Genomic DNA, 17261 nt, shown 5'->3' with positions numbered 1-17261 from the left:
GTGATGGTGGTGTGTTAGTGTGTGTTGGTGGTGTGTTAGTGTGTGTTGGTGGTGTGTTAGTGTGTGAGTGTGTGATGGTGGTGTGTTAGTGTGTGTTGGTGTGTTAGTGTGTGATGGTGGTGTGTGTGTGTGGTGTGTGAGTGTGTGATGGTGGTGTGTTAGTGTGTGATGGTGGTGTGTTAGTGTGATGGTGGTGTGTGTATTAGTGTGTGTGTTAGTGTGTGTAGTGTGGGAATGTGTATTTGGAGAGTTGAGAAGACATGCTGGAAGTTTTGCGGTTTGGGCTGTGGGAAGGCCTCAAAGAGTAAGTCTGTCACAAAGTCGATGCCTATGTGTGACCGTGGTCATGTAGGCAGAGGATGATTTGCCGGGGTGGTAGGTGTGATGGCACAGATGTTGCAGCCCTGGACGAATTCCGCCACTGTCCTGCTCATCCTGGCCACCAGTATTGCGAAGAGGTCAAGCAGGACACTGGGCCATGCGATGTCCCTCTACACAGTGAGGTCTGGATTAGGCGTTTTTCCTGCTGAGACAATCGCTGTGATACGAGCTGCATCATTTTGGGTTCAGGAGCTGATGACACTGCCAAGGCTTGGGCTGGTTCAGCCTCTGGGGTCCTGCAGGCCATAAGGTGCTGGGAGACATGAATGGATCTCTGGATGAAAGCTTCCAGCCCCAGAGTGTCATCATAGGTGGCCATTGCTAACCGGAGTTCCTGATTCAGCCCCATACGATATGTTCCCAGCAGCTGTCTCATTCCAAACACTGGTGGCTGTCAGAGTGCAGAAAGGACGCTGTAATCCACGATGCTATCTGCCCCTGGCGGAGGTTGAGGAGCTGGTGGGCGGTCGAGGTGTCCCCGGGGGCAGTGCTAAATACCTTTCTGAAGTGCCTCGTAAAGGCGGCGTATGACGTCACAGCCAGGCTCACCGTGCTCCAGAGCACTCTCGCCCATGCTAGCGCTCCTCCAGTGAGCAAGGAAATCCAGAATGTGACCTTTGAGGTTGCATCTTAATATAGAAAAGGTACCTGGTGCAGAAAGCTGTGACATTTGGCGCGTTTCCGGAAAAAGTGGCTGGGAGAGCCATCGGTGGTGAAGCTTGGCTAGCGGCAAATGCCTGGACAGGCGTAAGCTCCTTCACGAACTCTGACGAGGCAGCGGGCTGTGAATCTATGACGAGGTATCGCTGGTTCTTTACTCGTGTTTTCTGTTTTCCCTCGGTTTCTTCTGTCAGGCGGAAGAACTTGCTGGAAACCAAAGTGCAACAAACAAAGGTTTTAATAAAAAGCAAAAGAGGCAAAGGGCAGAAAACGGCGAACCAAACAGAAACTACAGGTTTGACTAAACCTAGTGAATGCAAAGAACAGAGAGTTTTAGGACGTATAAAGTCCAGCAAACAACAGTAATCTAAAACAGAACAGGATATCTGTAGCTTGGGTACTCGATGTGGTTCTTCAGCCTAAACTGTAGACAAACTGAGGTTGTGCCAGCTCCAGTCGTGCCCACCTCATTAAGATTATGGACCTTTAAAGTAGATGTGCATCCACCATCTAGAGATGTGCCAACACATTTGGATTCCACTTCATGTAGAGTTTAGACCAGGGATAGGCAAACATTTTGACTCACGGGTGTTGTCTAAATTTGACAGAGGGTCATATATATATATATATATATATATATATATATATATATATATATATATATATATATATATATATATATATATATATACATATACATATACACACACACACACACACACACACACACATACATACATATAAAACATTAGAGATTTGGCAAATTCAGTTTCATCAAGTGCCAAAGATCAACAATTTGTTGAGCTTTTTTTGTGTAATAAACACAGCAGAAAAACTCAAGTTCAGTTTCAGTAGTGTTGAACTCCTTATTTTGCCAGTTCATCAATGTCTGGGTATGTTTTGTTGTGGTAATTCTCAGGATAGATCCGGTGTTTGTCAGAAACTGTCGCAGTTTTATAGAGTATCAGAGTATCTATTAAGCTCTCTTAAGAGAAGAAGAGTGTGCAAACAACGTCAATTGAGCTGAAGTGCGACATCTTTAGGGAAACATGTGGGGAAGGGTAAAGGTACTTATCATTTCTAATGCAATCCTCGTTTGCCCTGTGATGGACGGAAAACACTCTAACATGACTGCCAGCATGGTGCTGAATGGACAGCCACTTTGTTTGTGAAAGTCTTATCACCATTGTTGAGAAATTGTCAGAGAATAAAAGAAGAGTTGTAGCAGCTGCTTGAGGAGAACAAAAATATCTACTAATGCCAGATGTCTCTTTTTCTGTCTGTACAGACAATAGCATTAGCAGCAATGAGGGTGACATCACTCTTCATTCTCAACTCCAGCATTATCATGAACCAGCACAACCATCAATCTTTAAAAATACCTAAACCTTTAAGGCGAAATCCTTCCTCAACCCTTTACATTTACACTCTAACCAAAATCCTCACTCCCTTCCCTTGCTTCACACCATGAATGCCCTGATCAGAAATCACCTGAAGTTGATCATCTGACACCATGGAGTAACCCAGGAGCTAGCTGCCAGACTTCAGGAGGCCTGCACCATGGCTGCTACCACCCCTTAACCTGGCCCAAGAGCTGCAGTGGTTGTTCTCCAAGATGTCAACAAACAATGAGACAGAAGTTTTCTGCACATTACTATGTGGGAGAATTGGCCCAAACAAGACTAAGCACAACTAATCGCTCTGTTCCTCTCTGGAGAAATTTTATAACGTTATGGCCTTTTATAACGATCCCAAAGAAGATACCAGAAATTATGAAGAGGAGGAGATCTTAGTGTGTATAGGTGTTTAGTGTGACCTCAGAGTTTCATAATTGGACCTAAAAACAAAAAGCATGTGCTGGTACATGGCTGCAGCCTGGAAAACTCAACCATGGAAGTGTTTTCTTCCCAACACAGTGAGCAGAGCAATAGGTGTGAGTGTGTGTTAGTGTGTGGTGTGTGGTGTGTGTGTTAGTGTGTTGGTGTGTGTGTGTGATGGTGTGTGTGTGTGATGGTGGTGTGTTAGTGTGTTGGTGTGTGTGTTAGTGTGTGATGGTGGTGTGTTAGTGTGTGATGGTGGTGTTGGTGTGTGTTGGTGGTGTGTTAGTGTGTGATGGTGGTGTGTGAGTGTGTGATGGTGTGTGTGTGTGTGGTGGTGTGTTAGTGTGTGAGTGTGTGATGGTGGTGTGTTAGTGTGTGATGGTGGTGTGTTAGTGTGTGTGATGGTGGTGTGTTAGTGTGTGTTGGTGGTGTGTTAGTGTGTGTTAGTGGTGTGTTAGTGTGTGAGTGTGTGATGGTGGTGTGTTAGTGTGTGTTGGTGGTGTGTTAGTGTGTGATGGTGGTGTGAGTGTGTGATGGTGGTGTGTGAGTGTGTGATGGTGGTGTGTGAGTGTGTGTTAGTGTGTGTTGGTGGTGTGTTAGTGTGTGATGGTGGTGTGTTAGTGTGTGATGGTGGTGTGTTAGGTGTGTGTGATGGTGGTGTGTTAGTGTGTGATGGTGGTGTGTGTGTGTGATGGTGGTGTGTTAGTGTGTGATGGTGGTGTGTTAGTGTGTGTAGTGTGTGATGGTGTGTGTGTGTGTGGTGGTGTGTTAGTGTGTGATGGTGGTGTGTGTGGTGTGTGTGTGTTAGTGTGGTGTGTTAGTGTGTGATGGTGGTGTGTTAGTGTGTGAGTGTGTGTGGTGGTGTGTTAGTGTGTGATGGTGGTGTGTTAGTGTGTGGTGGTGTGTTAGTGTGTGATGGTGGTGTGTTAGTGTGTGATGGTGGTGTGTTAGTGTTAGTGTGTGTAGTGTGTGATGGTGGTGTGTTAGTGTGTGATGGTGGTGTGTTAGTGTGTGTTAGTGTGTGATGGTGGTGTTAGTGTGATGGTGGTGTGTTAGTGTGTGTTGGTGGTGTGTTAGTGTGTGTTAGTGTGTGATGGTGGTGTGTGAGTGTGTGATGGTGGTGTGTTAGTGTGTGATGTGGTGTGTTAGTGTGTGTTAGTGTGTGATGGTGGTGTTAGTGTGTGTTGGTGGTGTGTTAGTGTGTGTGGTGGTGTGTTAGTGTGTGAGTGTGTGATGGTGGTGTGTTAGTGTGTTGGTGGTGTGTTAGTGTGTGATGGTGGTGTGTTAGTGTGTGATGGTGGTGTGTTAGTGTGTGATGGTGGTGTGTTAGTGTGTGGTGGTGGTGTGTTAGTGTGATGGTGGTGTGTTAGTGTGTGGTGGTGGTGTTAGTGTGTGTGATGGTGGTGTGTTAGTGTGTGATGGTGGTGTGTTAGTGTGTGATTGTGGTGTGTGTGTGTGATGGTGGTGTGGTGTTAGTGTGTGTGGTGTGTTAGTGTGTGATGGTGTGTTAGTGTGTGATGGTGGTGGTGTGTTAGTGTGTGATGGTGGTGTGTGAGTGTGATGGTGGTGTGTTAGTGTGTGGTGGTGGTGTTAGTGTGTTAGTGTGTGATGGTGTGTGTGTGTGTGATGGTGGTGTGTTAGTGTGTGTTGGTGGTGTGTTAGTGTGTGAGTGTGTGATGGTGGTGTGTGTTAGTGTGTGTTAGTGTGTGTTGGTGGTGTTAGTGTGTGATGGTGGTGTGTTAGTGTGTGATGGTGGTGTGTTAGTGTGTGATGGTGGTGTGTGTGTGTGTGATGGTGGTGTGTTAGTGTGTTGGTGTGTGTTAGTGTGTAGTGTGTGTGTGTGTGTGTATGGTGGTGTGTTAGTGTGTGTTGGTGGTGTGTTAGTGTGTGATGGTGGTGTGTTAGTGTGATGGTGGTGTGTTAGTGTGTGTTGGTGGTGTGTTATTAGTGTGTGATGGTGGTGTGTTAGTGTGTGTGATGGTGGTGTGTTAGTGTGTGTGGTGGTGTGTTAGTGTGTGATGGTGTGTGTGTTAGTGTGTGATGGTGGTGTGGTGGTGTGTTGGTGGTGTGTTAGTGTGTGATGGTGGTGTGTTAGTGTGTGATAGTGTGTGTGGTGGTGGTGTGTGATGGTGGTGTTAGTGTGTTGGTGGTGTTAGTGTGATGGTGGTGTGTTAGTGTGTGTTGGTGGTGTGTGTGTGTGATGGTGGTGTGTTAGTGTGTGATGGTGGTGTTAGTGTGTGTGGTGGTGTGTGTGTGTGTGGTGTGTTAGTGTGAGTGTGTGGTGTGTTAGTGTGTGTGTGGTGGTGTGGTGTGTGTGTTGGTGGTGTGTTAGTGTGTGATGGTGGTGTGTTAGTGTGTTGGTGGTGTGTTAGTGTGTGATTGGTGGTGTGTTAGTGTGTGGTGGTGTGTGTTAGTGTGTGATGGTGGTGTGTTAGTGTGTGTGGTGTGGTGTGTTAGTGTGATGGTGGTGTGTTAGTGTGTGATGGTGGTGTGTTAGTGTGTGTGTGGTGTTAGTGTGTGTAGTGTGTGATGGTGGTGTGTTAGTGTGTGATGGTGGTGTGATGGTGGTGTGTTAGTGTGATGGTGGTGTGTTAGTGTGTGTTGGTGGTGTGTTAGTGTGTTGGTGTGTTAGTGTGTGATGGTGGTGTGTAGGAATAGAAATTGATTTGGTCTCAGACATACTTAAAAATCCATTTTGAAGAAAAGCTAGATATGGTGAGGAGGTCGGTTGACCCGAAGATAACTAACTAGAAATGGCGTGTTCACAAAATAAAGAACCCAAAATGTCCAGACCCTGACAATTTGATTGGCCTTTTGGATATTTAGAGAAGTGGATTTCAGCTCTATTTCTGCCCTGCATGGTTTATTGGTGGTGTGTGTGTTAGTGTGTTAGTGTGTAGTGTGTGATGGTGGTGTGATGGTGGTGTGTGTTAGTGTGTGTTAGTGTGTGATAGTGGTGTGTTAGTGTATGATGGTGGTGTGTTAGTGTATGATGGTGGTGTGATGGTGGTGTTAGTGTGTTAGTGTGTGTTAGTGTGTAGTGTGTGTTAGTGTGTGATAGTGGTGTGTTAGTGTGTGATAGTGGTGTGTTAGTGTATGATGGTGGTGTGTGTTAGTGTGTGATAGTGGTGTGTTAGTGTGTGATAGTGGTGTGTTAGTGTATGATGGTGGTGTGTTAGTGTGTGATAGTGGTGTGTTAGTGTGTGATTGGTGGTGTGTTAGTGTATGATGGTGGTGTGTAGTGTGTGTTAGTGTATGATGGTGGTGTGTTGGTGTGTTAGTGTGTTAGTGTGTGGTGTGTGTGTGATGGTGTGTTAGTGTGTTAGTGTGTTAGTGTGTGATGGTGTGTTAGTGTGTGTGATGGTGTGTTAGTGTGAGTGTGTGTTAGTGTGTTAGTGTGTTAGTGTGTGAGTGTGTGTTAGTGTATGATGGTGGTGTGTTAGTGTGTGTTAGTGTATGATGGTGGTGTGATGGTGGTGTGTAGTGTGTGATGGTGTGTTAGTGTGTGATGGTGTGTTAGTGTGTTAGTGTGTTAGTGTGTTAGTGTGTTAGTGTGAGTGTGTGTTAGTGTGTGATTGGTGGTGTGTTAGTGGTGTGTTAGTGTGTTAGTGTGTGTGTGTGTTAGTGTGTATATATATATATATATATATATATATATATATATATATATATACATATACATACACACACACACACACACACACACACACACACACACATAAACACACATACATACATATAAAACATTAGAGATTTGGCAAATTCAGTTTCATCAAGTGCCAAAAGATCAACAATTTGTTGAGCTTTTTTTTTTGCCAATGCATCAATAAACACAGCAGAAAAACTCAAGTTCAGTTTCAGTAGGAACAGTGTTGTTGAACTCCTTATTTTGCCAGTTCATCAATGTCTGGAGTATGTTTTGTTGTGGTAATTCTCAGGATAGATCCGAGGTGTTTGTCAGAAACTGTCGCAGTTTTTATAGAGTATCAGAGTATCTATTAAGCTCTCTTAAGAGAAGAAGAGAGTATTGCACGCAAACAACGTCAATTGAGCTGAAGTGCGACATCTTTAGGGAAACATGGGCATTACAGGGGAAAGGTAAAGGTACTTATCATTTCTAATGCAATCCTCGTTTGCCCTGTGATGGACGGAAAACACTCCTAACATGACTGCCAGCATGGTGCTGAATGGACAGCGCCACTTCAGCACTCGTGTTGTGGAAAGCCAGCAGCTTATCACCATTGTTGAGAAATTGTCAGAGAATAAAGAAGAGTTGTAGCAGCTGCTTGAGGAGAACAAAAATATCTACTAATGCCAGATGTCTCTTTTTCTGTCTGTACAGACAATAGCATTAGCAGCAATGAGGGTGACATCACTCTTCATTCTCAACTCCAGCATTATCATGAACCAGCACAACCATCAATCTTTAAAATACCTAAACCTTTAAGACGAAATCCTTCCTCAACCCTTTACATTTACACTCTAACCAAAAATCCTCACCTTCCCTTGCTTCACACCATGAATGCCCTGATCAGAAATCACCTGAAGTTGATCATCTGACACCATGGAGTAACCCAGGAGCTAGCTGCCAGACTTCAGGAGGCCTGCACCATGGCTGCTACCACCCCCTTAACCTGGCCCAAGAGCTGCAGTGGTTGTTCTCCAAGATGTCAACAAACAATGAGACAGAAGTTTTTCTGCACATTACTATGTGGGAGAATTGGCCCAAACAAGACTAAGCACAACTAATCGCTCTGTTCCTCTCTGGAGAAATTTTATAACGTTATGGCCTTTTATAACGATCCCAAAGAAGATACCAGAAATTATGAAGAGGAGGAGATCTTAGTGTGCTATAGGCTATACTTTACGAATGTGACCTCAGAGTTTCATAATTGGACCTAAAAACAAAAAGCATAAATGGGGTGCTGCTGCTACAAAAAAATGGCTGCAGCCTGGAAAACTCAACCATGGAAGTCACAGAGTTCCGAATTTTCTTCCCAACACAGTGAGCAGAGCAATAGCCAGGAGCGGCAGAAACCTGACACATACACATCACCATCCCTTCCTATTGGAGATGGCAAGGCATCCAGGCCATCAGTAATTACAAATACTCCCACTCCACCCCCGCTGCCACTGATGTCCTCTTCTTGAATAAGCTTAATGACTTTTATGCAGTGTGTGATGGTGGTGTTAGTGTGTGTGATGGTGGTGTGTTAGTGTGTGATGGTGGTGTTAGTGTGTGATGGTGGTGTGTTAGTGTGTGATGGTGGTGTGTTAGTGTGTGATGGTGGTGTGTTAGTGTGTGTGGTGGTGTGTTAGTGTGTGATGGTGTGTAGTGTGTGATGGTGGTGTGTTAGTGTGTGATGGTGGTGTGTGTGTGTGTGATGGTGGTGTGTGTTAGTGTGTGATGGTGGTGTGTTAGTGTGTGATGGTGTGTGTGTGTTAGTGTGTGATGGTGGTGTGTTAGTGTGTGGTGGTGTGTTAGTGTGGTGGTGTTAGTGTGTGATGGTGGTGTGTTAGTGTGTGTGTGTTAGTGTGTGATGGTGGTGTGTTAGTGTGTGATGATGGTGTGTTAGTGTGTGTGTGATGGTGGTGTGTTAGTGTGTGATGGTGGTGTGTTAGTGTGTGATGATGGTGTGTTAGTGTGTGTGTGGTGTGTGATGGTGGTGTGTAGTGTGTGATGGTGGTGTGTTAGTGTGTGTGTGATGGTGTGTTAGTGTGTGATGGTGGTGTGTTAGTGTGTGGTGTGTTAGTGTGTGATGGTGGTGTGTTAGTGTGTGATGGTGGTGTGTTAGTGTGTTGGTGGTGTGTTAGTGTGTGATGGTGGTGTGTTAGTGTGTGATGGTGGTGTTAGTGTGTATGGTGGTGTGTGATGGTGGTGTGTTAGTGTGTGATGGTGGTGTGTTAGTGTGTGTTAGTGTGTGATGGTGTGTTAGTGTGTGGTGGTGTGTTGGTGTGTTAGTGTGTGATGGTGGTGTGTTAGTGTGTGATGGTGGTGTTAGTGTGATGGTGGTGTGTTAGTGTGTGTGTTAGTGTGAGTGTGATGGTGGTGTGTTAGTGTGATGGTGGTGTGTTAGTGTGTGGTGGTGTTAGTGTGTGAGTGTGATGGTGGTGTTAGTGTGTGATGGTGGTGTGTTAGTGTGTGGTGGTGTGTTAATGTGTGAGTGTGTGATGGTGGTGTGTTAGTGTGTGATGGTGGTGTGGTGTGTTAGTGTGATGGTGGTGTGTGTGTGTGTGATGGTGGTGTGTTAGTGTGTGTTGGTGTGTTAGTGTGTGATGGTGGTGTGATGGTGGTGTGTTAGTGTGTGATGGTGGTGTGTTAGTGTGTGTGGTGGTGTGTTAGTGTGTGATGGTGGTGTGATGGTGGTGTGTTAGTGTGTGATGGTGGTGTGTAGGAATAGAAATTGATTTGGTCTCAGACATACTTAAAAATCCATTTTGAAGAAAAGCTAGATATGGTGAGGAGGTCGGTTGACCCCGAAGATAACTAGCTAGAAATGGCGTGTTCACCAAAAATAAAGAACCCAAAAATGTCCAGACCCTGACAATTTGATTGGCCTTTTTTGGATATTTAGGAGAAGTGGATTTCAGCTCTATTTCTGCCCTGCATGGTTTATTGGTGGTGTTTCTGTGCACCTTTAGGTTCATTTTGCAGAACTCCAAATGCAGGATCTCACATGCCGATGCAATATGCCACTCCGTCCGTGCTTTAGCGACCCATAGACCACAAGACAGACAGGCAAGAAGACAGCAAGAGAGCAAGACAGTCCAGCAGCAAGACAGACAGGCAAGAAGACAGCCCACTACAACGGCTCTCAGTTCCTCACTTCCTAATTACAGAGAAATAAGCACATAATTACCTTTTTTTTGCATCAAAAATTAATACCCGACAGTGCACCGAGAAACTCTAAACGAGGAAGTGGGATGTTTTATCACACTAATGGCTGGATTCCTCAGTCCACGCTAAAAGAACTGATGAGGAAATAAATGAAATGAAGTCGTTTTCTTGAATAGGAGTAAAACTTTGTAATTGATGGTCTGTTATAATGACACTGCTGTCTACAGGGTTATTTATAAAATAGTTTGGATTTATTTTAATCGTCTGGATTTCTTGCCTGATGTTTTTAACTTTATTATTAAAAAGTTGATGAAATCATTACTACCTATTGATGGTGTGCTTGTGAGTGCAGTGCTTTTATTCCCTGTTCATTTTGCTGCAGTACAGAATAAAAATCTAGGATTCTGCTTGTTATTTTCTATGAGGGAGGAGAAATATGCTGATCAGCAGAACTAAGAGATCATCTAATACTCAGGAGATTCTCCTTCCATGCTGTTTGAAATACTGTTTATTTTGTTTGACTCCATTTACATTCTAATTTTCGAGTGGTCTGTTTTAAGGTGTGTGTATGATCATTATACCACTGTGCTGATTTTTTTCTCCCTGATTATTTTGGTCTTAAGTGGAGCTCCATCATCTGGAGTAGACATGGGCAAACTACGGCCCGTTGGGCTTATTAATCAGGCCCGCCGAACGTGACCATCTTTTGAGCCCTTCAAAAATGAGCTTATGAAAGAAAAGAAAAGTGGATAGTGAGCGCCGAGTGTTTAATATGAAGTGGACATCAAAATATTTTTTCACTGAGTCACTGAGAACTCGCTTAATTTAACGTTAGATATTCGCTCAGTTTAATCACTATGAGTCTCTGATGTAATGATTGTGTTGAGTGTAGTTGTGATTTAGGAACTGATTTCTGTGGAAATAAAGTGATCAGTGACTGATTGTGTGTTAACTATACAACTATGTGTAGTGTAGAGTGTGTTTGCATGTGTTTTATGTATGTGTATGTGTGCATGCGTATGCTTGTGTGTGTGTGTGTGTTTTGTGTGTGAATTTTCTTCTTCAAATGTAACACTAAGCTCTACACTCGTTTCCTTCCTTCCTGTTTTAGTTGGTGTCAGCGAGTCCACATCCTGCTCTGCTCACACTCGTTCTCTCGTCATGGCTAGTGTTCTTCATCTCTTCCTCCATCTCATCCTCCTCCTGCCCTCACTCTCCTTGTCCATGAGGGAAAACTCACTTCCTGACATCACACACCAGGAGTTCATCGACATCTGTTTAAAGGAACACAACGAAGCTCGCTCAAACGTCAAGCCTTCTGCTAGCAACATGCGCTACATGGTAAGAAGTAGTCAAGAGTCAAACACTGATCAGCAAAAAACCAGGAGACATGATGAGCTGGAAGGAAGTGTGGGGGTGAAGAACAACCCAACGTAGAGCAGAGAGCAATTAAATAGAGGTGTGAGACTCAGGATGGAGGTTTGAGTCTCAGCTCATGTTTAATATGTATGAAAATATCTGAACCCTCTGGGGTGTGTGTGTGTGTGTGTGTGTGTGTGTGTGTGTGTGTGTGTGTGTGTGTGTGTGTGACAGACTTGGGACGATGGCCTGGAAGTCCTGGCAAAGGCGTGGGCAAAACACTGTGTGTTTACACACAATGAGAGACGAACTCACCCAGTGTTGCCCTCAGTCGGGGAGAACATCTGGGCTGGAGCCGGTCACGGAACATTTGACATGAAATTAGCAATAAAGGAATGGGTCGATGAGGTGAAGGTGTTTGATTACAACACACTCAAATGCACCAACATCTGTGGCCATTACACACAGGTACCTTCAACATACACCTCATTTCTACAATAAACATCCATCTCAGGTCCTATCTGCCATCTACACTGAAACTCATGATAAGTCTATAAATTCTGATGGAGAGAATACAGAGAGAAACTTGTGGAAGAGGAATGTTACATGTTGTATAATATAATATAATATAATATAATAAGTTTAAAACAACACTTAATTATTAGATAAAGCATGCATGTTAATTGTGTGTGTGTGTGTGTGTGTGTGTGTGTGTGTGTGTGTGTGTGTGGTGAGTAATGCAGGTGGTGTGGGCAGACTCGTATAAATTGGGCTGCGCTGTGAGTCTGTGTCCTGACGGTGTGAAGGGAACAAGATTCTCACACACACCAGGAGCCTTGTTTGTGTGTAACTATGCAACATCGTGAGTCTGAAACACACTCAATACTCAGTATTCAGTATATAATTACCAAGTATTCAGCGTTCGCATACTGGTAGGAGCTCAGTGGTTAAGGTTCTGGGTTACTAATGAGAAGGTCAGGGGTTCAAAGCCCAGTATCAGCGAGCTGCCATTCTCAGGCCCCTTAAATCTGTTCTCTCATCTCAGATTCCTACATCACTGATATGTGAATTTCACTCTGCTGTAAAGTACAGGAGCACATTTATCTCGTCTTCAGTTGTAGGTCACGACCCCAACCCTAAGTCTTACCTTAAATACCTCCTGACGTGGTTATGATGTGGTGGTGAGTGGTTATGATGTGGTTGTGGTTGTGAGTGGTTATGACGTGGTTGTGTGGTGGTAGTGAGTGGTTATGATGTGGTTATGATGTGGTTGTGTGGTGGTAGTGAGTGGTTATGACGTGGTTGTGTGGTGGTAGGGAGTGGTTATGACGTGGTTGTGTGGTGGTAGTGAGTGGTTATGATGTGGTTGTGTGTTGGTAGTGAGTGGTTATGATGTGTTTGTGTGGTGGTAGTGAGTGGTTATATAGTGGTTGTGTGGTGGTGGTGAGTGGTTATGATGTGTTTGTGTGGTGGTAGTGAGTGGTTATGATGTGTTTGTGTGGTGGTGAGTGAGTGGTTATGATGTGTTTGTGTGGTGGTAGTGAGTGGTTATGTAGTGGTTGTGTGGTGGTAGTGAGTGGTTATGATGTGGTTGTGTGGTGGTAGTGAGTGGTTATGATGGTTGTGTGGTGGTGTGAGTGGTTATGAGTGGTTGTGTGGTAGTGAGTGGTTATGATGTGTGGTTGTGTGGTGGTAGTGGTGGTTATGATGTGTTTGTGTGGTGGTAGTGAGTGGTTATGATGGTGGTTGTGTGGTGGTAGTGAGTGGTTATGATGTGGTTGTGTGGTGGTAGTGAGTGGTTATGATGTGGTTGTGTGGTGGTAGTGAGTGGTTATGTAGTGGTTGTGTGGTGGTAGTGAGTGGTTATGATGTGGTTGTGTGGTGGTAGTGAGTGGTTATGATGTGGTTGTGGTGGTAGTGAGTGGTTATGATGTGGTTATGTGGTTGTGTGGTGGTGTGAGTGGTTATGATGTGGTTGTGTGGTGGTAGTGGTGGTTATGATGTGGTTGTGTGGTGGTAGTGAGTGGTTATATAGTGGTTGTGTGGTGGTAGTGAGTGGTTATGATGGTTGTGTGGTGGTAGTGAGTGGTTATGATGTGGTTGTGTGGTGGTGGTAGTGAGTGGTTATGATGTGGTTGTGTGGTGGTAGTGAGTGGTTATGAGTGGTTGTGTGGTGGTAGTGAGTGGTTATGATGTGGTTGTGTGGTGGCAGTGAGTGGTTATGATGTGGTTGTGTGGTGGTAGTGAGTGGTTATGATGTGGTTGTGTGGTGGTAGTGAGTGGTTATGATGTGGTTGTGTGGTGGTAGTAAGTGGTTATTATGTGGTTGTGTGGTGGTAGTGAGTGGTTATGATGTGTTTGTGTGGTGGTGGTAGGGAGTGGTTATGATGTGGTGGTGAGTGGTTATGATGTGGTTGTGTGGTGGTAGTGAGTGGTTATGATGTGTGTGGTGGTAGTGAGTGGTTATGATGTGGTGGTGAGTGGTTATGATGTGGTTGTGTGGTGGTAGTGAGTGGTTATGATGTGGTTATGATGTGGTTGTGTGTGGTGGTAGTGAGTGGTTATGTAGTGGTTGTGTTGTGGTAGTGAGTGGTTATGACATGGTTGTGTGGTGGTGGTGAGTGAGTGGTTATGGCGTGGTTGTGTGGTGGTGGTAGGAAGTGGTTATGATGTGGTGGTGAGTGGTTATGAGTGGTTGTGTGGTGGTGGTAGTGAGTGGTTATGAGTGGTTGTGTGGTGGTGAGTGGTTATGATGTGGTTATGATGTGGTTGTGTGGTGGTGAGTGAGTGGTTATGATGTGGTTGTGTGGTGGTAGTGAGTGGTTATGATGTGGTGGTGAGTGGTTATGATGTGGTTGTGTGTGGTGGTAGTGGTGGTTATGATGTGGTTGTGTGGTGGTAGTGAGTGGTTATGTAGTGGTTGTGTTGTGGTAGTGAGTGGTTATGACATGGTTGTGTGGTGGTAGTGAGTGGTTATGACGTGGTTGTGTGGTGGTGGTAGGAAGTGGTTATGATGTGGTGGTGAGTGGTTATGTAGTGGTTGTGTGGTGGTAGTGAGTGGTTATGTAGTGGTTGTGTGGTAATGACATGGTTGTGCGGTGGTAGTGAGTGGTTATGATGTGGTGGTGAGTGGTTATGTAGTGGTTGTGTGGTGGTAGTGAGTGGTTATGATGTGGTTATGATGTGGTTGTGTGGTGGTAGTGAGTGGTTATGGCGTGGTTGTGTGGTGGTAGGGAGTGGTTATGGCGTGGTTGTGTGGTGGTAGTGAGTGGTTATGATGTGGTTGTGTGTTGGTAGTGAGTGGTTATGATGTGTTTGTGTGGTGGTAGTGAGTGGTTATAAAGTGGTTGTGTGGTGGTAGTGAGTGGTTATGTAGTGGTTGTGTGGTGGTAGTGAGTGGTTATGATGTGGTTGTGTGGTGGTAGTGAGTGGTTATGATGTGTTTGTGTGGTGGTAGTGAGTGGTTATGTAGTGGTTGTGTGGTGGTAGTGAGTGGTTATGATGTGGTTGTGTGGTGGTAGTGAGTGGTTATGATGTGGTTGTGTTGTGGCAGTGAGTGGTTATGACATGGTTGTGTGGTGGTAGTGAGTGGTTATGATGTGGTTGTGTGGTGGTGGTAGGAAGTGGTTATGATGTGGTGGTGAGTGGTTATGTAGTGGTTGTGTGGTGGTAGTGAGTGGTTATGTAGTGGTTGTGTGGTAATGACATGGTTGTGCGGTGGTAGTGAGTGGTTATGATGTGGTTATGACATGGTTGTGTGGTGGTAGTGAGTGGTTATGACATGGTTGTGTGGTGGTAGTGAGTGGTTATGATGTGGTGGTAGTGAGTGGTTATGATGTGGTTGTGTGGTGGTAGTGAGTCATCATGACGTGGTTGTTTGGTAAAAAGAAATCTGGATAAAATAATTGAAATGTTAAAGGAACTAGAGCTAAAGTTAAAGGTGTGTGTTGTGTTTTTAGGGGAAACTACCGTGGTGTTCATCCGTATAAAGCTGGAGTGTCCTGCAGCCAGTGTGGAGGAGAGACATGTGAGAAGAATCTCTGCAGTATGTCAGAACTTTTTACAATTTAATCTCATCATACTTAAAATTGATCTCTCACCTCTGCCTTGATCTTTACTCTGACTGAAAAATGTTGTTTATTACTAACATTGATCACCTCTTTCCAGAAAACTCAACACGAGACCATCCCATACGTAAGAGATCATTTATTTACTCTACACACTCTGTGTTTACTGTAGATTATCATAGATTCTTTTATTACTGCTTTAAGACTATTTTTAAAAGCACTCTACAAATAAAAACAAAATGAACATCTGTCTTCTCCATGTGTGTGTGTGTGTACGTAGCTAACAGCTGGATTCCAGACTGGGACCCTGGTCTGCGTGAGTGTGGTGTGTTCTGTAAAACAGTGTTGATTATCAGACCCGTGTCTCTGCTAATGATTTTTGGAGGGGTGTTTTTAATTCAACGTCGATGTCCGAATATATTCGCGTATATAAACTAACACACACACACACACACACACACACACACACACACACACACACACACACAGAGTCTTCATGCTGGAATTAACATGTCTATGAATGTTCATTTCATTACTACTTTCACTGAAATAAAGAAAATAAAAATAGCTATTTAGTATTATTATTTTCTCCTGTTTTTAATGTTTAATTTTAAAGTTTTAGTTCAAGCTCATTACCACCAGAGGGCAGTGAGAGTCGCGCGCGCACACACGAGCCAGACATGGATACAGTAAAAACACACACACACACACACACACACACACACACACACACACAGACACACACACAGACACAGAGATCAAATAAACTGATACAATGTGCATTAGCTCGATCTTAAATCTACTCTCCTGGTAAAGTAGGATTGTGATTTTGGATATCTGCTTAACTCAGTTGAGTTCTACAGTGTTAACTTGTATAGCATTATTTATTCTAGAGTGTTGTTCAGTGCTTATTAGTTCTCAGGTGATTAATGAAGAGTAGTTTCAGTCTCACTTGAGGTGTGACATGTGGGCAGGGTTTACTCACTTATATTGAAGGTTCATAATTGTGACCCTGCTTAAGTCAGTAACATTTAGTGTCTACATTTGTACAGATCTTGTTCTTAAAATTCATAGATTGATCTCAAATTGGGAGATCAGTCATGTGTCTTAAATCCATCTCTGGAGTCTCCTCTTACAGACACAGATGTTCTCATCCACAGAACAGAGGTCACATTGCCAGTAACCTCATCTATCCTCCTCTGTTGTCGCAATCTCAAACAGTGGTGGTAGGTGGGCTCTGGAATCACCAGACTGCTGTAAGGAAAGCTGATTTTAATACAGCCTTGGTTTCCCACTATACCTTCAGCTTTCGGGCTCTTACTGAGACCTGGATATTTCCACAGAACACTGCTCCACCAGCTGCTCTGTCTTCTGCCTATGCTTTCTCTCACTCACCAAGAGAAACCGGTAGAGGTGGTGGTATGGGTTTACTGTTCCTGACTCTGACTCCTTTTCCTCTCTACCGTTGGACTTTTCTCTCCTCTCTTTCCTCAACCATGGACCTCCTCGGCTCCTTGACTACAAAACCCAAGAAGACTTCTTGTTCCACACCGTGGCTGTCAGAAGTTTTGCGCAGTAATCGGTAAGAACTCAAATCAGCAGAGAGGAAGTGAAAAAAAAATCACAACTCTGATGTGGACCTCGCATCTTACCGCGCACTCCTGACTACATTTTCTTCGGGTGTGACTTCTGCTAAAACTGCCTTCTACAAGGAAACGCTCAAGGCCTCGGCACAAGATCCTCGTAAGCTCCACAACATCATCTTTTCACTACTCAACCGCCCTCCACACCTGCTTCATCCTCCCTGGTTGCTTATGACTTTGCCTCCTTCTATGATAAAAAAGATTAAGAAAATCTGCCAGACCTTCACTTCCTCCCCAACAATGACTACACAACACAGCCAGGAATTCAATACTCCTCTGTTGTCCAGGTTCAGGGTACACTAACTACACTTCAGACCATCACACAAGACCTCCTGCCCTTCATCTCCACAATCATCAACGGATCCTTAACATCTGGCTATGTGCCAACTTACCTTCAAGCAAGCAAGGGTCATTCCCATCTTGAAGAAATCTGCTCTGGACCCATCAGACATCAACATCTACAGACCGGTATCACGTCTCTCCTTTCTTTCTA

General features: G+C 44.3%; 1 protein-coding gene and 1 long non-coding RNA gene across 2 annotated transcripts in view; both read left to right on the top strand.

The window, feature by feature from the left end:
- Positions 1 to 10791: 10791 nt before the first annotated feature.
- glipr1a (GLI pathogenesis-related 1a) lies at positions 10792 to 15706 on the top strand. Its single transcript, XM_046872690.1, has 6 exons — positions 10792 to 11040; positions 11293 to 11526; positions 11802 to 11920; positions 15018 to 15103; positions 15226 to 15252; positions 15406 to 15706. Exons 1-6 carry the CDS (start codon positions 10861 to 10863, stop codon positions 15561 to 15563), a joined length of 804 nt encoding a protein of 267 aa, XP_046728646.1. The 5' UTR covers positions 10792 to 10860; the 3' UTR covers positions 15564 to 15706.
- Positions 15707 to 17244: 1538 nt separating this feature from the next.
- The window catches only part of LOC124400900, a 13746-nt gene continuing 13729 nt past the window's right edge, over positions 17245 to 17261 (top strand). The window contains exon 1 of the long non-coding RNA XR_006928488.1: positions 17245 to 17261. This exon is cut by the window's right edge and continues 473 nt beyond it. This is a non-coding gene — a long non-coding RNA (uncharacterized LOC124400900).

The sequence above is a fragment of the Silurus meridionalis genome, chromosome 18, assembly GCF_014805685.1.
Source record: "Silurus meridionalis isolate SWU-2019-XX chromosome 18, ASM1480568v1, whole genome shotgun sequence".
Taxonomy (NCBI): Eukaryota; Metazoa; Chordata; class Actinopteri; order Siluriformes; family Siluridae; genus Silurus; species Silurus meridionalis.
The sequence above is the reverse complement of the archived record's forward strand: the minus strand, read 5'-3'. Positions and strand labels throughout refer to the sequence as shown.

Coding starts and splice junctions, on each gene's coding strand:
- glipr1a (XM_046872690.1), top strand. CDS start 10,861: ATGGCTAGTGTTCTTCATCTCTTCCTCCATCTCATCCTCCTCCTGCCC. Junction 11,041..11,292: donor CTAGCAACATGCGCTACATG/GTAAGAAGTAGT, acceptor TGTGTGTGACAG/ACTTGGGACGATGGCCTGGA. Junction 11,527..11,801: donor TCTGTGGCCATTACACACAG/GTACCTTCAACA, acceptor TGAGTAATGCAG/GTGGTGTGGGCAGACTCGTA.